Source organism: Lissotriton helveticus, chromosome 10, assembly GCF_964261635.1.
Source record: "Lissotriton helveticus chromosome 10, aLisHel1.1, whole genome shotgun sequence".
Taxonomy (NCBI): Eukaryota; Metazoa; Chordata; class Amphibia; order Caudata; family Salamandridae; genus Lissotriton; species Lissotriton helveticus.
Genome location: NC_136071.1, coordinates 644,063,659 through 644,085,043, shown reverse-complemented (window position 1 = coordinate 644,085,043; position 21,385 = coordinate 644,063,659). Strand labels below are relative to the sequence as shown.

Here is a 21,385-nt window from a genome sequence, read left to right as displayed (position 1 = left end):
CCATTTTGTTGATCTAGTATTCAACCTTAATTACCACGTCCACATGATAAGCCTGTACAACCTTGTGAAGCACATATCAGAGACAGACTTGAGACTCGTGACACTGTGAAACTGAACTAAAAAAATATATATTTGGAGGAAACTTAGAAACAGGGTAATGTTTAGTTGTATGGTTTTCTGTGATCAGAAGTAGGCTCACTGATCTCAACTGAAACCACAAACAAAAATTTTTCAGTTTCTTTACTTAGGTTTGCTACACATTTGGTGGTATTTAGGTGATATGGGAGTCATTTTATGAAGATTGTTTAAATATTGCATTATTCAATATATATATTGTTTTTTGAGTTATTGACATGTGTTCTCCAAGCCCCATACTGAGAGACGGACTTCTGCTGATCCGTAGTCACTAATGGTTGAAACCAGAACACTTTTAAGATAACATTGGTTCACTTTTTGGATACCTTCTGGCAAGAGGTCTGTTTGAACTTAGCCAGAGCACAATCAAAACCACTATTCTCTCTTCACCCAATCGAACTAAGGTAATTTCTTGCAACTAGAAACCCTATTTCAGAGTAAATGTACGTATGGAATCACACATTATAGAATAACACAGAACAAAGAAACGCTTGAATATTTTGTCGTCAGTAAATACTTATCATTTATATCACTATAACCATTTTTATTCTGACTTGGACAGTAGTTGCTTTATATATTTTCTTAGAGTTACATTACTATCTTATGTTATACTCTTTTATTGCTTGACATATATTCTGCATTTTGTTCTTTCAGAAGTGAATTGACTATTGACAATGTTGTCTATCTTTATCTTTACACAGCAAACAGCAAGGCCAACTTTCTTTGCTCGAAAGTTTGAAGCCTCTGTAAACCAAGAAATTATAGGACAATTGGATTATTATTTATATGGTAACTATCCATCTGGAACACCAGGACTTCGGTCTTACTGGGAGAATCTTTATGATGAGCCGGATGGCATTCATAGCATTAGTGATGTGATGCTAACAATGTTCCACTCATTTGCACGGTTGGGTTTAAGGAGAGCTGAATCTTCACTTCACACAAATGGGGACAACAGTTGCCGGTAAGTTTGTAATCATTTGAAAAGGATTCCATTTTGACATTAAATAGTAACTAAATGTTTTTTTTAAGTGATAATATAATATGTATGCAAACATGCTAGGGGGTACATCAAATTAAATATGAAACTTATCGCTGGAAAGCCATCTATTAAACAACTGTCAGAGTTCCCTGAAATGTTCAATTGGAAGGAGCTTCATGGATCATTTGACCACCACTTAGGTTGGTGAAGGAATAATGTACTAATTACATTATTAGAATTGTGTTTGAAGATATTTAGTGATGGACATCTACTCCTTCACTGTGTGAAGCTATTCAAGTACAGTTTTAATAGCAAATTCTGCCCATCTCAATTTATTTGGTACATTGAAAAATATCCGTATGAAGAACTCCCTACATTTTTCTATCAAGTAAAATATTTCTCAAGATTCTGTGTGATTACAATATCTTCATATATTTAGCACTGCGAACGGGTCTAATATTTCAGCTCATGCGTTGTTTATAACATGAGGGCAAGATGAGAGTATATGTTGCTGGATAGACCCTGGATAGACTCCGCTGCTCCTAAGTACTCATGCGCCTTAATTCCCTTTTCTCTTTCTTTCAGTATAGCTAGAACTAGAGATGCTCGCCAATTCATAGTGCATAATTGCTGGCCATATCAGTTTATATTTTGCAGTGAAATATTATTATGCTAGCAGTCTTCATCCAAAAAATTGCCCATGCGAATTACTTTCTCTTACCTGATGTTGTTTCTTTTCGATGATTTTATGTTTAGGTTCTGAAACTATTTTGTACTGTTGTAATGCTTTGCCTTTCTTCCATTAGGCTAAGCCTCCGGCCCCATGCCTTGGTGGAAAGTGTAATTTCCCTATGTATTCTCCTTAGGGAGCTCGATTGATAAATGGGTGAAAAGAGGTCACAATCTTGATGGAAGCTGTGATGCAGTTGTCAAAAAGTTTAGCAGTCTAGAACATGAAAAATCATTTCAAGTTTCTGTGAGGAAACCTTGCCTTATCCATGGTTGCTTGGCACAAACTACTGACTTTCCTTTGAGAACTACATGTATTTAACACGAAGAAAGAAGCATTTACTATAAAGATATAACATTTCCAAACTAATTTTGTACAAAACAATAAAATGTAATGAGTGAAATGACACCAACGTGACAAAGCCTCTATAAAGGGGCCATGAGTTCTGAATTTTTAGGAGAAAATATAAAAAGCATTTCTTAAAAAATATAAAACAGTTCAGTTCAGTTCTATCCAATGCCACTAAAATGGATGTATGACGTTACAACGCATACTTTTACAACGCATGCCTTTACAACGCATTTTTTACAACGAAAACCTTTACAACGCATAGCGCTTTGGGGTGCTGGATAGTGAATAGTTTAATTTACTATTCCAACTCCAGTCCCCGTGGACACTAGGGAAGGTGTTGGATAGTAAATTAAACGTATTCCCTATCCTAGAGCGCCCCCAGCGCAATGCGTTGTAATGGTTTGCGTTGTAAAAGTTGCGTCGTAAAGGCACTGCGTGATAAAAGTTGTGTTGTAAAGGATGTTTCCCCACTAAAATACGCGATATGACAAATATGGCTAAAACCTTTCTGTACCATGCAGTACATCTCAGGGTTTCACCTTTGGACTTAGAACCTTTTTTAGTGCTCATAATTTTTCAGTTGGACAAGGCTGGATGCAATGACAGAACTAGGCTCCACAAGTTCAGCTCTGTGGTAGCCCTTCAGATTAGCATTCTAAAGTTCCAGACAGACGTATCACCTTTTCACAGTCATCTGAAAGTCAAACGAAACATTACAAAAAAGGATTCAATTAAGTACAGAATTTCTCCTCTGGCTACCACACCATGGCTTTCAGTCTGAGGCTGTCTTCTCAACCACTCTCTAGGACCACAACTAAAGGTCCACTTTTTAATGGGCCACGTTAATACAGAGCACTTGTTGATAGTACCGTCTTGTTCCTCACAGCTTCCAAGGTACAGCACCAATAACAGTATCCTCCAGAATATTTCGTAGCCAGTCTTTTTCTTTCCAGTGGGTTAGCAGGAGGTCAGCTTCTCCCTTCTGAGGAAACAGTATTCAGAACTTGGGACTTCATAGGAAGCAGGCCTCAGTTTTCATGCCTTGCTTAGAGAGACAGGGATATTTCAACAGTTTTCATCTCTGATTTATGGCTAGTGTATGTTAAGTATATGTTGGGCTGTCTGTCAGTGTTAAATCTCTTTTTGTCAGGTTCTCCTGTCTTCTTCCTGACTTGACCATATCAAGGAACCATGAATCAGAGCCCCCTCTTTCTTGCAAAGTATGGATTATGAAGAAATGTCATGCCTAATAAAGTTCTCTATGATATACACAAAAAAGTGATGGATGGAATCTCGGCCACTGGTAATCACTCGGGCCGTATCCCAGTCCATGGTCACTTTACATACCATGCCACCTCAGTTTGGACCCACAGCTTTACCCAGGACAAAAGCAACCTAGAACCATTTTTGCCCAAGTTAGGGCTCATCAGCCAGTTTTAGCTTGGTTTCAGTGATGCAGTGTCCACGGGATCCTCGTCTTGGCATACCCATTCAACTTTGAGCGGCACATTAACGTATACGAGCACAGTGTGTCACTGGAACCAAGCTATAACCAACTGATGAGCCCATAACAACAGCAAAACTGTCCTGGGTTGCCTGTGTTCTGGTTCAGGGAGGACCTGTCCTGGCAGTACAGGCTGACCTTTTCCCATTGGAGGAGGGCCAAGACTGATTTGCATATGATTTGGCAAAACTGAGGTGACATAGTGTGCAAAATAAAGATGAGCTAAAATGCTGCCCGAGTGATTACCAGTGGCTGAGATAAATTCTAGCATTCATTTCATTACTTTTTGTAGATTTTAGTGTTTCACCCTAAATGTGACCGGTATGCCCAGACGTGGGTCCCATACACACTGTGGGGCATATTATGAGTATCGAGGTCCTAGAATGATGTACTTGCAGTGGCTGTCCGACCACGGCAACACCTGTGGCTCCACCCACCGTATTTCGTAGTGTGCCAGTGTTTGAAGGGGCAGCAATATGTTGGTGTTGCCGATGCGTCACCACCAAGCATATTCCGACTTGCTTATCCACCACCCATTTCATGATGGAGAGCCTGCCATGAAACGGATGGCGAAGATACAGGTAAGGGGGCCCTAACAGTGCCCCCTGCTGATTCTGGGCCTGGGGTGCATGCGGAAGGCACACATTGTGCCCCCCCTGGAATTGTACCCTCGTTCCTTCATGGTGTGGCATGCACGACCTGGCACATGTCACACCATATAGGAATGTGCTACAGGCACTCTCACGGTGATGGTCTGCTGTTAAGGCTCTCCTAGGAGCTTAACACATCCGCCACCGTGTAACTGGTGCAGCACTGGCCGCCCGCCATGGATTTAACTCAGAATCCGGCGGGCAGGTGCACCGCAGGCTTGGCAGTCCTTCTGGCAGCGCAGCGGTGGTGTTGCTACAGAAGGACTGCCAAACTCGTAATAAGGTCCTGTATCACAGGAATCAAACTTTACCCGGCTGATGAGCTCATAATAAGGGTGAAACCGGTCCTTGGTTGCTTGTGATTCGGTACAGGGAGGACCTGGCTTGGCAGTTCGAGCTGGACTGTTCCCACTGGAACAGCTTAAAGACTGATTTGCTTATGGTTGGTTCCAAACTGAGGTGACATGGTGTGCAAAATAACAATGGATCTGAATGTGGCCTGAGTGATTACCAGTGGCTAAAATTAAATTACAGGGGCTTACCTAATATCAAATATTATGCTTAAAGTATCAAATTGGGCTGTTTCTCACACTTTAAAACTTGGGTTTTACCTGGAATTCTACTAAGTTGCCTGGAAGCCCCTTGCCCATCCCCTTAACCCTATCTATTTGTGATATAAAATTCTGTAAAATTCCATTTTACATTTTTTGCATATAGGCTACATGTTCTGTCTTTCACACATTGTACATGAACTTACATAAGTGTCAACAATACCAATTGGAGTTTCCAATCAATAGCCATGTTTTGTGGGATTAAGAACCTGAAACACACTCTTATTAAACAGAGTCCCAGAACTGCCAGCATTATAGGTTCATAACAGCAGAAAAATGCAAAAACACAAGAAAAATCAATTTTCCTATAGCTCCTTCAACATTGCACTCTACACAGTGCTTGTCATATTCTTACTTTTGGCAAAAAAATGAGGTGAGTGTGTTTTCATCATTTAACGTGTTTCCTTATTAAAGAGTGACCATTGATTTGCACTGGTCCCCTTCTACTGTAAAACATAATTTTTGGCAATTTGTAAGCTTCAAATGCTTTTCAGATGAAAGTTGATTGTATTAGTTTCAGGTACTTAAATCTTTTCAGGACTTAACAATAATGTATGTTCAAAAATAACCTTGGTGCCACTGACTGTATTTGGGAGAAATAAATATTTTTTAAGTTCCACCATATTGCCCTGTCTCTTCATTCTATGCTCCTCAAGAAGTTTCCAACTTGCATGGAAATTAGGGGAACATTGTTTTCATGAAGAATTAGGCTGTGTTAAATTACAAATGAGAAAAATATATTAATGATGGGAAACAAATAAGTGAATTCAGAAGACTTTGATCAGAATAGGTTACCTAAATTATATAACGTACATATAGGAATAGACCATGTAAGTCACAAAATGTCAGCGAGAAATAAAAGCTGTGGACAAAAAAGCTAAATCACTGAGTGTAATCTAAGAAATGACCCAGAGTACAGGAGGTCATAAAGACCTAATGACTTCCTGTGAGCCTTCTGCACTTTGTGGCACCGTCTCAAGAGAGTGTAGGTGAAGACTTGGACTTCACTACCATCGTTTGATCCATACAAACACTGATGCATGGTCCTGTCAGTGATTAATTATATCTGTGCTCTACTGCACCTACAGGGAGCGACTGCGCCTGTACTGAGGGGATAGTTACCAAGTTACATACATCAACAGGTCCGTTCCCAATCTTATTTCTCTCTGTAAATTCTATCAATTCTTCATTTGAACTTAGTTGCCCCTAGTAAAAGATTGGTGAGCCTATAATTTGGAACAATGTTCCCGTTTTATAAGGCTGAAGTCAAAATTTGATTTAACTCTGAAAACATAAGGAGGATTTTACAATAGATCACTGTGCTGCTGATTCTTCCTTTTTGCTATCCATCATGACATCTTTCATGTTGTGGTACACCTTCTTCCAATCTTTTAGAGAGATATATTGATAACTATAATTTGGTACTCCTCAAATATACTTCTCTGTAGCTACAGAGAATTTACTGTTCTGCGCAACCATCATTCAAGGACTTGAGAAAGATTTTCCCCTCCAGTAGATGCAAGTTTGTGACCCTATTAAAAGAGCATACCATCTACTGCCAAAATATGATTTACTATTTCATGAATAAATATTTGCTGCAACACAAATAAAGAACAGGAGGTCTTCGCATTCAGAACAGCAGTTAAGCCTTTGCTTATATTGGCTTCACTGCTGTGTTTGCTTTGTCTTTGCAAAGTCCATCAGTGGCAGGCTTGTTTGTATTCCACGTGCTTTCAACATTTCAGTGCTATTTTCATTTGCTTCATGAGATGGAGCTATTCTTTAGGCACTCCAGCGTGATAGATCCTATGCCTTGGGCGTAGATTTACTATTGATTGCATGGTCTAATTTATATGTGCACACAGTTTGATCAATAGTAAACGCATTGTTCCAATTCAATAATCATATTAATCATGCACATCCAGATCACAGAAAGGGGAAGTAGAAGTAAACCCATAAAGTGTGCTTTGACTCACTGCAAGGCAGTTCGATTTATATTTTTTAAGAAATGTAGTGCCAGAGGTTTTGGACAATGCATCTACGTGTGTAAAGCAATGGCTGCAATTTTAACTGCTTATGACACAGCATACAAGGGTAAATCCTAAAAATCGTTGTCCTTCTTTAGAGTTTGGTGGACAAGATAGTCTGTCACAAATGTGGCTGGTTTCCTATTTGGCATTGCTACTAGGGCATTATAACCAAATTTGTTTCTAGCTCAGACAGATCAGAAGTTACTAAAAATTTGACAAAATTATTGCAATGACTGCAATTTTAACTCCTAGGGACACAGCATAAAAGCTCTTAGGACACAGCATAAAAGGGTAAATCATAAAAATCGTTGTCCTCTTTTAGAGTTTGGTGTACAAGATACTCCATCACAAACATGGCCACCACAAACGTGTCCGGTTTCCTATTCGCCTTTGTTACAAGTTACAAGGGCATTATAACCATTCTTTTTTCTAGCTCAAACATATCAGAAGTTACTAAAATGCGACGAAATATGTTTGAGCACAGTGGATCTGGTCATCTTTCAGTTTCTTATGTTTGTATTTGGTTGTGATACTAATGAGGTGAAATCTTTGCCCAGCCAGTATTACCAAGTCTAAAAATAAAAACAAATAATGAAGTAATACAATTAAAAACTGTGATGCTATATGCCACACAATTTGCCTTCCATGCCACATAATTTAGTCAAACCTTTCAAAAAATGTGTGGCTCCCCTGCTGCATAATTCCTGTGCCCTGGTTATGACCAATGGCAGGTTACCCCTCATGTTTTGACCGATTTTTCCATCCACCAAACTCTAAGTAAGGCCTTTGTTCTGTGAAACCTTTGTGACAACCTGTGCCAAGCAACAAACATTTAATTCTTTACATAATATACAAAGATATTTGCTGCGTTATGCAATTAATGAAGTCCATACTTCCAGACATTCACTACAGAAAGACAGTTCTAAAGGTTTTTTTTTTTCTCAGCAGTTTCATTAATTTATTCTCAGTTTTGTGCTGAACTTAATGAAGTTTCAATGCTAAACAATGAACGAACAGCAAGAAAATCTCCATTAAGAGAACATTTGCTAGAAACAAGTGCCTACAAAAAACATTTTTTTGGTGAGTTCTCATTTTTTGTGGAAAAATTGTCACAGTACAGAAGTTCAGCAAAGTTGGAACATTTAACACTGCAACAGTGAAGTACGTAGTGTTGTCATCCCACCTATTAAAGTGAATGTGTGGATACTCCTCAAGTGCCATTGAATTCACGAAGGGGTGTTGTTTGATTTTATGGAGACATGTTTCACATCAATCAGGATATTTTCGATGGCCCAGTGCATGTTCTTATTAAAGCACATGCACCTGCTCACAGTAGTACCCAGAGTAGGCAGAGAAGGTAGCCCTATGGGGTTATGTAACATTTGCCAGGCTGTGCGAGTGAGCTATGGGAGAGGGCATGTGATTGGCTTGATTGCTGTCACCGTAGGATTCTGATCAAACCTTAAAGACAGCCCTGGAACCCTAGTGAATTCATTTCTTGACCGTTGACGTGGCTCTGTGGAACAGCAGGCACTGCATATAGCACTAGAGGTTGGATGCATAGATCACCTACGACTACAATATCTGTATCAAACTTATCTGGAGCTCTTACAATGTCAATTGTGTAAATTAACAACATTTTATTTTACCTATCTAAGATTTTTTATAAATGTCAAATAAAATTGGACAACCTAAAAAACCATTTCCTTTTCAGCTGTTTAGTTTTATATTTTATATATATTTCTATTTCTTTGGGGTCTTCTAAAAATGGCTATAGCTACAATTACTGGAAAGTTATATTTATAATTCACTTTGTATTACTTCATTAGTTATTGCAGAACCATTTTCTGTCTAAACAAATAGCAATTAAAAAACAAATTCTATGTGTCTGAAAATAGGAGTTGAAGGTCTAGATTTCTCTTATCACTCAGAGGAGGAGTTGATCTGACCGAAATATTCTTTTCTCAAGATGTTATTATCTTCTTAAGATTGAAAAGTTTTTCCGACTCCTAAAATGTGTTTCCGAATGGTATTAATCAATAGTAGGAATGTGTTGTAGACATACATTCCAAATAACAAATTCCTTTTCTATGTATCAATGTTTTGTAACCGAAATCTGGTCACATAATATTGAAATTGTACCAACTCCTCACGGGAGATTGTAATGCATTCACAAAAGGGAAGGCTTCACCTTGGGAGAAAAATTAAACCTTTCTTATCTTTTTAAACATAGTCTCTTTCCATTAACACCTTCCGTGCCTCATGACGAGCTCAGCTTGTCATGAGGCACGGTTGCGCTGTGCTCATGACGAGCTGAGCTCATAATGACACGCGCGGCGCTCACACGCGGGGCTAATTCCCCCGCTGTGCTGAGCGTTCTTAAAAACAGGTGTGGTCATGACGAGCTCAGCTCGTCATGAGCACGTCATGAGCACAGCGCCACCGTGCAGCGTGACGAGCCAAGCTCGTCACAAGCACCGTGGCGCTGCGCGAGCCCCCCCTCCCCCCAGCGCCGCGGGGGAATTAGCCCCGCGGCAAAGGGGTAAAGGAAAATGGACTGCAATTTAATAACAAGTTTGTCAAATTAAAAATAATTACAGACACGGCGGTCTACAGACCTCAGCAAACCAACATCCCTGAGATTTCCTGCAATCGCAGTGAGTCACAATTTGTGACTTATCTAATATTTATGAGAGCGGTCACATTCTGAACCACTTCAATCCAGATTTTTGAGACCTTACCTATTAGTACATTGCATAGTTTCGCTCGTTACTGGTCGCAAGGATACTGATTACAGTACACAACCAGTATTTTGTTACCAGGTATTTGTACATCTGGCTCCTTAGTGCTACTGTTGGCTCTGCTTTGTAATAAATAATTCTATTTCTCATTGGATGAAACTTAAAAGAAGCAAAGAAACTGATCAATCAAAATAATAAAACTGCTCAAAGTACTGCTGCTAATAGCCAGAAAATATAACTCTTGACGCAGTTTAGATTTCAGTTTATATGTTGTAAATTGTTGTCCTGAAGTTTAGTTTCCACATTATCATTAATAAAGCTGGAGGGTGTGGTGCAATAAGTTGAATAATTTCCACTGCTGAAAGTGATAGTCGGCAAGTCATGTATCTTAACCTCGGCAAGATCAACTCTGTGTGTGTCCTCCGACAGGTTGGTAAATTGAGTACCATAAATTGGTTGATGCTGAAGTGGGTGATTCACTGTGCTCAGAAGTTCGCTAGGAAGTGTATAAAAACAAGTTGGTGTTATCATCCATGTATTCAATGAAAGGCCAGTGATTCTCTTCTCTAGGTCACTCTAACTTGAATGATGCACTTTGTATGCTTTCCAGGTACTATCCCATGGGACATCCAGTGTCAGTGCACCTTTACTTCCTTGCTGATCACTTCCAGGGATTTTTAATCAAGCATCATGCCACCAACCTAGCTGTGAGCAAGTTGGAGACTCTTGAAACGTGGGTCATGCCGAAGAAAGTGTTCAAGATTGCGAGTCCACAAAGTGATTTTGGAAGGCTGCAGTTTTCAGAGGTAAGATTTAATATCAAATTGTTAAGTATCCCCACATTGCTATGCATGGTCTAATACAGGATCTTTAATGCATGGTGTACATCAGTCTGCAAGTGAAAGGTAAGGTTGTTTCTTAATTAGTTACACATGATAAGTCATCTGGATCGTCTGCTAAACAATGGCATTGAATAAAAGGAAGCTAAAAAAAAGACAGATAGACCAGTTGTACATGCCGGCTGTACTGCATAAAGAGCTGGATATGCACAAACAAAACTTAGAGGGCGATTAAGAGTTTGATGACAGGCTCTCCTGCTCTCCAAACCCTCATCCTGCTAGCTTCATTTAGAAATGAATGGACTGAAGGTAATCCATGAATAGAACTACTGTTGTCTCTGTCAACAGAATACTTCCTCTGAAGGTCTGACGGAGTAGGGGCTGTTGGAGGAAGGACATTACACCACCCACCCCATTTGGGCTGATGGTGTAATGTCTTTTATTTCATGTGCATCACTGCCAAAAAATAACTGGTGGTGAGAAACAAGAAATAAACAGTAATGAAACCCATACCCTGAAAGAAAGCTCTCAGGGTGTTGGGGTCATTGTTTTTTTTTTTCAAAAACAAACCCTCACTTTGGCGATTTATTTTTAAAAAACAAAGAATGTAAATACGTTGGTTATGGCAGTAAAAACCTATTGCAGCCATACACCAATATTTTGCTATATTGGAAGGAAACATCATGAAATTGGTTTCTTTCAAAGTACAGAGATGGCAACAAGAGTAGCATTGAGATGGTGGAATCTCTGTCCTCCACTATCCTGATAAACACGTCTTCATCTGTCAATATAGAAATCATTTGATTATATGTGGGGGTGCACACCTATTATGTTAAAATGTTATCCAATTTTAGAGGGGGTGCTGCAACATGCAAGAGCTGTCAACTTCTGTGGCTAACAAATCCAAATTATAATAGGCAGCAGTGCCTGACTCAGTTGCGCACTCTGCACATGGTGTTAAAAACACCAACATTTCAACCAATATACTTCAGTATATTACAGTATTTATTTGTGTTATGTCACACAATATTTGTACTTTTCATCTTTCTATTTCAATATTATGTTGTTACATTTCTCAATTCACAACAATTAACTGTTCATGAAAACATCGTTGATTCACAATTCTCAATACAAAAAAGCAACAATATACATATACAAATTTACAATCTTAATTCTCATTCAGTGTTGGCGCCCAATGCATTTCAGTGTAGATGCGCCTCGGGTAACCAGCTATCACAGGTACAGTCTTGGATCGTTACTGAGACCGTAAATCTCGTTATTATTCATTTTAGCACTGTGTACAAGTTTTTAACACCATGTGCAGTGTGCGCAACTAAGTCAGGCCGTGCTGCCTGTTATAATTTGAATATTGAAATCATGCAATTAGGATCATCTTCTGGGAAAGGTTCACATTTTGTTACTACTGTAGGGACTGATGACACCCCAGCAAATATTAAAAAGGGGTTTCCCTGATTTTTTTTGGGAGGCCTACACGCCAGAAATCAGGCAAGGGAATATTCACTATACTGACACATCATGCCATGTAGGGGCGCATTATTGACCACCCAATAGCAACTTTGAGAGTAGGAAAGTGTGCTGAAGGACCTGCTAGGGCTTGCTGCCCTTAGGGTCTAGGGTGCTAACACTTCAATAACCTGTTCATTTAAGGGGTTGACCCTCTATACAAAGTCAGTCCTGAGACCCTTTGTACAAAGTGGTGCTACAGTGCAAGAGTCATGCAGCTTTGTTTGATCCGGTAAACCTTGTACCAAGCTATTGATTGTAGGGCAATTTAAACCACACTTGAGGGTTAAATAAGGGACACTTTAGAAGACTGCGGGTCTCTGCACAACCTGACAGAGCAGCCAGTGAGATCACTACTCTGATGGACTATATTAAACAATGCGCTCATGCAAAATAGTGTGGAGCATTATATATAATCAAGAGCTCTGGTAAGCTGTGTGTTACCATGCACCAAAATAATCTAGCTCGATCAGAAAATATTTATAATGCAATGTTCACAATTAAATTCAACACACACTGCTGTCACTGTAATCCAATTCCTAAGTAGCAAAAATAAATCTTTATGTACCCTTTCTACCTAGATGTAATTTGGTCAGCAGTTTTAATTATTATACTTGGGCCAATATCTCTTTTCTCTGAGTCATATTTCTTTTGCAACAACAGTAATATCATTCTATACATGTATCATTGCTTTGCTTACAGTACAGTGATATGAAATGGCTGCTGATGCAGGTGTGATTTTTGATTATTGTATCTATGTAAAAGTCTTCCCAATAAAGAAGGCACCAGCTAATGGAGAATAAAAATAAACTGGTAATATCCAAGGGAAGGTGCAAGTTCAAATAAGCAAATTGAAAGCCACAACTTCACTGAAAACAAAAAAAAATTCCTTGAGCAATTTATTTTTTAATCATTGTGCCTTACAAAATTAATGGGCATCTTTGTTGTTTAATTAGGAAAGACCCATATATGATTCAGATAGTTAGTGTACATGGCAAATACCAGACATTAATGTCCCATTAAAGAGATGAATGTGGGTTTGGTGCTGGCTGTTTATCAATGTGTCTCTAGGCTGAAGTGCAATTTCATGCATAGATAAATTATTGCATAGGAGATATTTTGTGTTATCTTTGGGTTTCATTTGCTTGCGCTTTCCATTCCGTAAACCAACGACACGACTCTCCTTCAATTGGAAAGCTCATGTGCATGTGAAAGTAAAACAGGGTCTGTTTACAAAAGATGAACTTTCTGCTGGACTCAACGCAAATATAGGGGACCAGATTTTCAACGACATGGGTGCACCTACGTCGAACTGAGAGGCTCAGATGGTTGTTATATGAGAATAAATTTAATATTCATAAATTTTTCTCATAAGCAATATTACATCAGCATGGCCCAAAGTTGAATGTGTGCATGCCTGTGATGCCTTGAATGTTGATTAGTATCCATTGGTGGGTCTTCACAAATGTTTGTAAGGAACTTCCCAATTCACATATTAGGATAGATGTATTCCTATCGAGGACAGTATAGAAGCTGCTCCGGGGGTTGCAGTGACGTAACGAAAGTTTAAGGGGCCCCCATGCAATGTACACAGAGGGGCCCGCTCCGGATTTAATCCGGAGCTCTCAGGCCTGAGTGCTGTGCTGACTGGGCCCCCCTGCAGTACCGGGGCCCACCCACACAGCGCAGGGAATGCTGGAGTCTGTGTATGCCCCGGGGGGGGGGGAGGTATCATGGACTCCTTCTGTGTGGTGCATCAATAAAGAAAAGGCCTGTACATTTGTTGCCATCTATAGTGCATACACTTCCTAAAAAAACTCTGCATTCGTACATGTGTTGCTGACGGTAAACAACGTTTACCACAAAACTTTCTTCCCACAGGGATTCACAACGCGCTCGTTACAACGACCGCGTTGTGATTCCGCATACCATTTCTCTGCATGTCGGAAAAATGACTTGCGGAGGGGGGGAGGTGTTGGATTTAAAATCCTACACCTTCCCTAGTGTCCGCACAGACTGGAGTTGAATAGTAAATGATATTATTCCAACATCCAATGGTATGCGGAATCACAACATGGTGGTTGTAACGACCGCGTTTTGATTCCCTGCGGGAAGAAAGACTGCGGGGTAAATGTACCTATTTGTTGCTGACAGCAGAGCTCTGAACCATAAAGTGATCATTACTGCTTAATTTGTTGATAATATGGGACAGACAGGGTTGTGTGCTTCTAGGGCTGACACTTTGTTATATATCTATTCAAAGTCAAGAGCCAATGTTGTATAATGTTGGAAACTTTTAAATTCAAATTAATATCTTTATAACTGCAATAATAATCTAACAACAAGGAAAATAGAGTGCTACATATGACATGGATTTAGGGGCCCCTTAGGATGGTGGGCGGATTGCCCCCGCCAGGCTGGAAGAGATAAAGTATGCTCATTTAAAAGACACCCCGCCACATTAGGATGGCTGGGGGGTCCGCGGCGGACGGGAAGGTCGTCCGCCGCTTTTCCGCCGGTCGCCTTTGCGACCGGTGGAAAAAGTGCGTACATATGGTGTTAGTGTCTTGCGAGACACCGCCAACCATATTACGATGCCTGCGGTGCTATGCCTTTACACGGCGGCATACGGTCTTTGCTTTGGGGACCCGTTGCGGGTCCCCAGGGTGAAGGGGGGTGGATGGGGCACATGGGGGGTACCTATGGTACCCCCCCTGCGTTTCAAAGTACAACAAGGCAGGCACCGTGCGGTGCCTGTCATGTTGTTCTTTGAAACGCACAACATGCATTTTAGCATTGCGACGGGCGGTGCTTTCAGCACCGCCCGCCGCAATGTTAAAAATGCGGGATGCACCCAGCCTCTCTTCTCTTTCATGGCATGGGGCAAAGCTTGTCTTTCAAATTGCTGTGTGGAAGATGTAGATCATTGTGGTAGTTAGAAGTTATTTTGAAGTTGACTGACTGAATGAGGAAGCCAGTTGTGGTCTTTTAAGAATGGGATGATATGATTTGTTTTTCCGCCTTTGAGAATTCAAACTACATCAACCATGGCGTTTTATTCTTCCGTTCTCTTTATTCTTTGCGTATCCAAAGTGCAGAATAGAAAACACAGACATTTTTTTTTGTGATGTGGAAAAGCTAACATTAAAACGGTTGCGTTTTCCAGCGCTTTCACGGAAATTGGACGCCACATCTTTTATATTAGAGTTTTAATGTATACTGAGATTGACACTGTCAGTTCCTTTCCCATCATATGTACCACTTTTACTAGTAATGCATCCCTTTGTCACTGTCATCATTAGCTCCATTAAACGTGACCTTCCATTATCTCCTCACGAACCTGAAATTAAAGCAGAACAAGGGAAGGTTAATTTCCGCTGAACTCTTCACAGGCTTTAGTTGTGGGTGGGACTGGAACTCCAGGTCCAAGGATATTATTGTCGGCAGCTCCTATTTATTGCTGAAAGCAATAAAATCCAAATGTGCTGCAGGCAATTAGTCTGCATTGTGGATTTCTAATGACCTAATTTGAGTTGAGCGTTGAAGCAAAAGTAATTATAATTCACGCATCACTGTTTTGACCTGAAAATTATTTGTGTGTCGCTTGTCAAACCTGAAAAAAGATTAAATATTTTCTGTTTACCAGACTTCAGGCAATGGAGGAGGAAGTGCCATTGTCGGATGAATTCTAAATAGATTAGGGCTCATCAGTGCAGTCAGGATCAAAGGATAGGGTGGTTGGAGTCACATTGCCTGAAATTGTGTACCCACCTGGCAGTGTGGCGGGTCAGAATTGGCTCCTAGGTCTCTGGGTTCAGACCGTGTGTCTCTCGTTCGTTTTGTAGTGCTGAAGAAGCAATCTGCAGCTTTTTCATCTGCACTATTTTATAAAATACTTGGCACAAGCTTCTCTGCGTTTTAATTGTATCTCTCCTGAAACCTCTGATATGCATGCTGCTGCAGAAGTGGTCTGATAGCATGCTGTACAATGGGGAGAAAAAGAAGAGCTAGAGTATGCTACCCTAAATGGCACTGGCTGTGTGAAAGGGGTCCTTAGTCCTCATGAGAACTCAAATTAGCCTTTCTCTTTTAAATCTAAAGAATATCATGTTATTTGTGAATTTTGGTAGAGCATGTGACCTAACAACTAGAGCGGTTGACCTCAAAACTGGGGAACCGGGTTCGAGTCTCGGCAACGACTCTCAACCTCCTGTGATCCTGGGAAAATCACTTAGGGCCATATGTATCAAGATACCCATTTGCTATTCTCAAATAGCGATTTTTAAGAAATCGCTGTTTGAGAATCGCAAATGGGTATGTATGTAAAAAATCAAATTTTTTTGCGATTTCCTAAAATTCCTTAATTGCGGTTAGCAAATTGCGAATCACAATTAAGGAATACTTTCCCATTCATTTCTATGGGCCAGGAGGCCCATAGGAATGAATGGGAAATTATTCTCAATTTGCGATTCTTAATTTGTTTATCGAAAATTGAGAATAATTTCAAGGGTGCAGGGGTGTCCAAAGGACACCCTGTTGCACCCCTGAAATATGCATGGGTGCACATGTGGCACACATACATGCCCCAAGGGCATGTATGTGCGTCACATGGCACTTTAAAAAAATGCAAAAATGAGTATTTTTCAAGGAATTCACAACTTACCACCAACTAGAAGTTGGTGGTAATTTGCGACATTTTGCATTTTTTGTTTTGCTTCGTACATTGCATTTAAGGAATTGCAAAATTTGCGATTCCTTAAATGCAATTGCAAAATAAGGAATCGCAAATTTTGTGATTCCTTATTTTGCACCAGATTTTGCTTAATACATACCATGTAGCAAATTCGCATTCGCAAAGGCCGAAATTCTGCGGATTTCAGCCTTTGCGAATGCGAATTTGCTTGATACATATGGCCCTTAATCTCCCTGCGCCTAACAAAATGAATGTGGTGCAACTGGTGCTCATGTAAAGCGCTCTGATACCTTCTGGTCGAGTTTGTGCTACATAAAACTAAAACAAACAAAAAAAAGGATGCAGCTGAGAGTTAAAGGCCATTACAGAAATTTAGCAGAGTTGCAGGTGCATTTAACGCAGAAAGGGGGGAATGTAGGATGCTATGGCACGATCCTTTACAATATTTAGCCTGTATTTGATGAAAAACAACCCAATGGATATGATGTGAAATCTCTAAGGGATGAAAAGATGCCAGGATCAAAGAAAATATAAGCTCCTTCACATTAATAGATGATTGGGAAGGCCTGAAAACTCTGGATAAATACATGTATTGACCTTTTTCAATAATACATCTGCTGATAGCTTTCTATCATGATCTGTATTTTGCAATATGCTATTAAGTGCTATATATTAATCAGTCACCAAATGAGCTGCTAAAGGGCAAGATTGAATTTTAAAATGACTTTGATCAACTCTGTACAAAAGAATACGCTGTGCAAGGGATACATAAGATATTGTTTGACGAGGTTTGTAGTGAACGCCTCGGCAGATTGTCTGAGGTATTAAGGGCCAGATATACAGTCATATAGCATTTGCAAGCTCTGTGGTTTGCAAAATCACTGGGTTTGAAGTCAAAAAATGGCTTTCTGATGTGTGTTACATTCACTTTGCTCGTCAGAAAAGCATTTCAAGCTTTCAAAATGGGTTTACCGACCCATACCAAATAGCATTTAGAAAGATGCGTGAAAGGAGCGCCCCTTCCTAATTATGATTCAGCTTGGTATGTAATTGATCACTTTTCAACACATCAAAAGAGGTGGTAATTGAGTTGCAAATGGGAAGATGTTACTTTCGAACATTTTCCTCTTTAAGAAAGCCATTGGTAGCCTCTGTGGATGGACAGTAGCCAAAGGGATCCCTGTCTCCTCTACTAGATTATTTGACAGACAGGAAACGTAGTGCCTGATGTACCAACATTCCATTTGCGAAAAGGTGTTGCAAATCGCACACCAACTTTTTGCAAATGGAATCTGACTTTGTGAAGCGACCTGTGTTCGTTCACGAAATCATCATTCCAAGGGGGTCACAGAATGACCTGCCTTAGTAGTATGGCTTTTCGGTGCAACCTAATAGTTAATAAGATTAAAAACTGGTTGCAAAACGTTGGTGTGCAATTTGGGATCACTTTTTGCAGCCAGTGTTTTGGTACATCTGGCCCAATGAAACTTGGAAGAGTTAAGAGAGCTAAACAACCAATTTGAAAACATAAGTCTCATGTACATGGATTTGACATTTCAAGAGATTAGAGGAAACAGATGTGGCACAGAAGGAAAGGTCTGTTGTAGAAAAATGAGAAAATTTAAGTGATGACATTATTGCATGATATTTAAGTGGAAACTAATTAAACAAATATGATTAAAGACTTTGTAAGGATCATAGTATTCCTTTAGTGAAACAGAACTTAAAAAACTGATGAAATGAAATGAAACGTAAACTTGTAAAGTGCGCTGCCACTCCCACAGGAGCACCGTGGCGCTATGCGGCAAAGAATATAACCCTATGAACTCAGTGGATTCTGGGGGGCAGTGCATCAGAGAATAAGTGAAAAACACAGCGCAGCAGAGATGCCAAAACATCTTTTTTTGAGCTGTCATTTGTATATACTCTAGGATAAGCAGTTTTTGAAGTTGATCTCGAAACCAATAAGGTCTATGTCCAACGACAAGATGAACTGTGTGTCGTCGGCATAGGATGTCGATTCAATGCCAAAAGAGGTCATCAGTGAGATCAAAGGGTTCTTAAAAAAAATAGTAATACTGGTAGAACATGATAAAATACCTGAAAGTATCTAGGAAAAAATTAAACAAGAGCAATGATAAAGGTCTGGCAAATCATTCACTTTGTAGAGTCCTTAGTTTTTTATTTTATGTTATTTTTTTAATAAAGTTTAACACTTTAGATACAGTGAAGCATATAGATTTTTCATTCACAAGTTACATGCACAGGTCGACAGAGATAATTTAGACACTTGTGTGTACATTGGTGAATACTGTCGTTCTTAGCTGCCACAGTATATCATCATAGTCCCGGTATTGCTTATATGTTGAGGCTATCTATAGTATATGTGTGTGTCTTGGGACATGCCTATAGGTCAATAGTGTGGTTGTGGAGCCACGTCTACCCATGGTGTTCGTGGGAGTCTTAGTATTCTGCCCGAGTGAGTGGGCAGCGGACCCTGTCCCCTACTGGTGTTATCTAAGCTGCTGGTGTGTATCCTTAACTTAGAACCAGGGTGTTGAACTGGTGTACTGGTTTGGGCTTAGTGGGGAGGAAGGGTGCGTGTGCAGACGGGAGGGAAGTGAGTAAATCCACTGCGTAGGTGGGTGAGGCCACTTTGGCAGCTGGCGGCTGGTGATGTGGGGGGGGGTCTCAACTACTTCCACTGTCGCTGCCCTGGGCTGTGCTCTATAGTGTGGTTGTAGAGTTCTTACTTAATGGAAACACTATTTGAGATGTCTTTGTATTGCATAAGTGATGTGGATAATTCAGGGCCTAATCATTGACCTTCTATGTGCACATCTAGGGAGGAAATATGATCCTTCTTTGGAGAAAAAAGCAGAGGAGATAGATTTCCAGAGCATAACTTAGAAAAATGTATGTAAGCTTCTGCTTAAAAACCTTCAATTAAATGTTGTCAACAGAAGGACTTACTTTTGTGGACTGATCAGATATCTCAAGAATTACAAGTGGAAATTAAAAAAAAAATGTACAGCACAGAATTAGAGCCTCATTTATGGGGATTTGGCGTAGCGCGGCAAGTCACCTTGCTGCGCTGCTCTAGGTCAAATTGAAAGGGAAGGAATGCACCATATTTATCTAATATGGTGCATTCCTGTCCTTTCGCTCAATGATGGCATTGTTTCTACAGCCTTGCGTCAATGCAGGTACCATTGTGCAAGGGTGCATGTGTTGTCAGCAGGATTGTTTTTGTGCAGAAAAGGGGCATCATCCTGCTCAGAAATAATCCTGGGAGGCAGAATGTGGCACAGATGGAAAGAGGAAAACACTAGGAGAAATAAAGTTATTTTTACTCCCCTTGGGAGGTGGACATTTTTGGAGCATCCCCAGGTTCATATGGTTTTCTAAATATGGGGAAGCGTCAAAATCCATGGGTTTTGCATGGGAATACCTACCGCAACGCCCATAAAACGCTTCTCTAACGAAGAGTAAGGCAATGCAGTTATTTGCACTGCCTTTCCTTACTCCATATTTATGAGGCAATTCAAAGCCACGCACAATGGCTTTGCAGGACCTCATAAATATGATTTTGTAGTTTGCATCACCGGAGCATCACAAAAAATAATGTTACAAAGGAGCGAGGGGCTCATAAATATGCCCCTTAGTTTCTCGAACAGAATAGAGATATGACTGTAAATATAAAATTACTTTATTCAAAATGGTAGAAGCTGTATCAGTTCCTTTGTCCTTCTTTGGATCGGATCCCTTGGTTACAGATATGCTGCGCTTTCGTAGGGTGTATTCTATTTATTATTTTACTTTGTGGTTCAAATTTAATTTTTTATCCAGAAAATAAGGGCCCAGGAGGCAGGCTCAGAAAATGTGGTTCTCTTAAATGAGAGGCAGAGAGTATGGGGATGGCTTGTTTTCCCTTCCCCCAATCATGGTTGAACTAGGGTAATGTAAACACAGTATTCATGCTTAGAAAAGCCTTCACAAGATGGGAGATGCAAACAATCATACATCACCAACAGGAAGAAAAATGATGAAAAGAACTAAAATGTTAGTTCTGGAAGTGTGGTTAGCTCCCTCCCTGGAAAAGTGCCACACAAGTCACCAAAATTCTAGATCACCAAAAGATGTGATGGTGCATCACTAAACTCTGAGGGGCAGATTACTAATACTAAATTCAGTTTTGCACTGTTTTACAAGCTTGGGAAGGAGCAGAACAGCACCTCATCTACTAAGACATGGCGCTGCATCTCTCTTCCCAATCGATGGTGCACAGTTAGACCGCCTAGCTCCACGCACATTCCTATGCTCCATTGCATAAGTATAGTATTGCAAAGGTATCCTAGTACAAAGTCCTTTTCCAAATTTGTATGTGTACTGTATAATGCAACATGCATACAAAGTTAGAAAATTTTAGAGGAAATAAAATGCACTTCTACTTTGTGCTGGCCTCAAGGAGGCATATTTTTTGGCTGAAAGACCTGCCTACAAATGTTAGTAGACAGATCTATGTGTCAAAAACGGTGTGTGCTTTTATAGGAATGCCAATGTACCACCCATTGGATGCCCCCTGGAGATAAAGT

The 21,385-nt window shown here is 40.1% G+C and overlaps 1 protein-coding gene across 1 annotated transcript in view; it reads left to right on the top strand.

Annotated features, from left to right (window-relative positions):
• Positions 1-21,385, top strand: part of XYLT1 (xylosyltransferase 1) — a 700,441-nt gene that overhangs the window by 614,442 nt on the left and 64,614 nt on the right. Inside the window, exons 8-9 of the mRNA XM_078663177.1 lie at positions 837-1,099; positions 10,345-10,540. Of these exons, the coding sequence (XP_078519303.1) occupies positions 837-1,099; positions 10,345-10,540 (459 nt within the window). The remainder of the gene's footprint in view (positions 1-836; positions 1,100-10,344; positions 10,541-21,385) is intronic.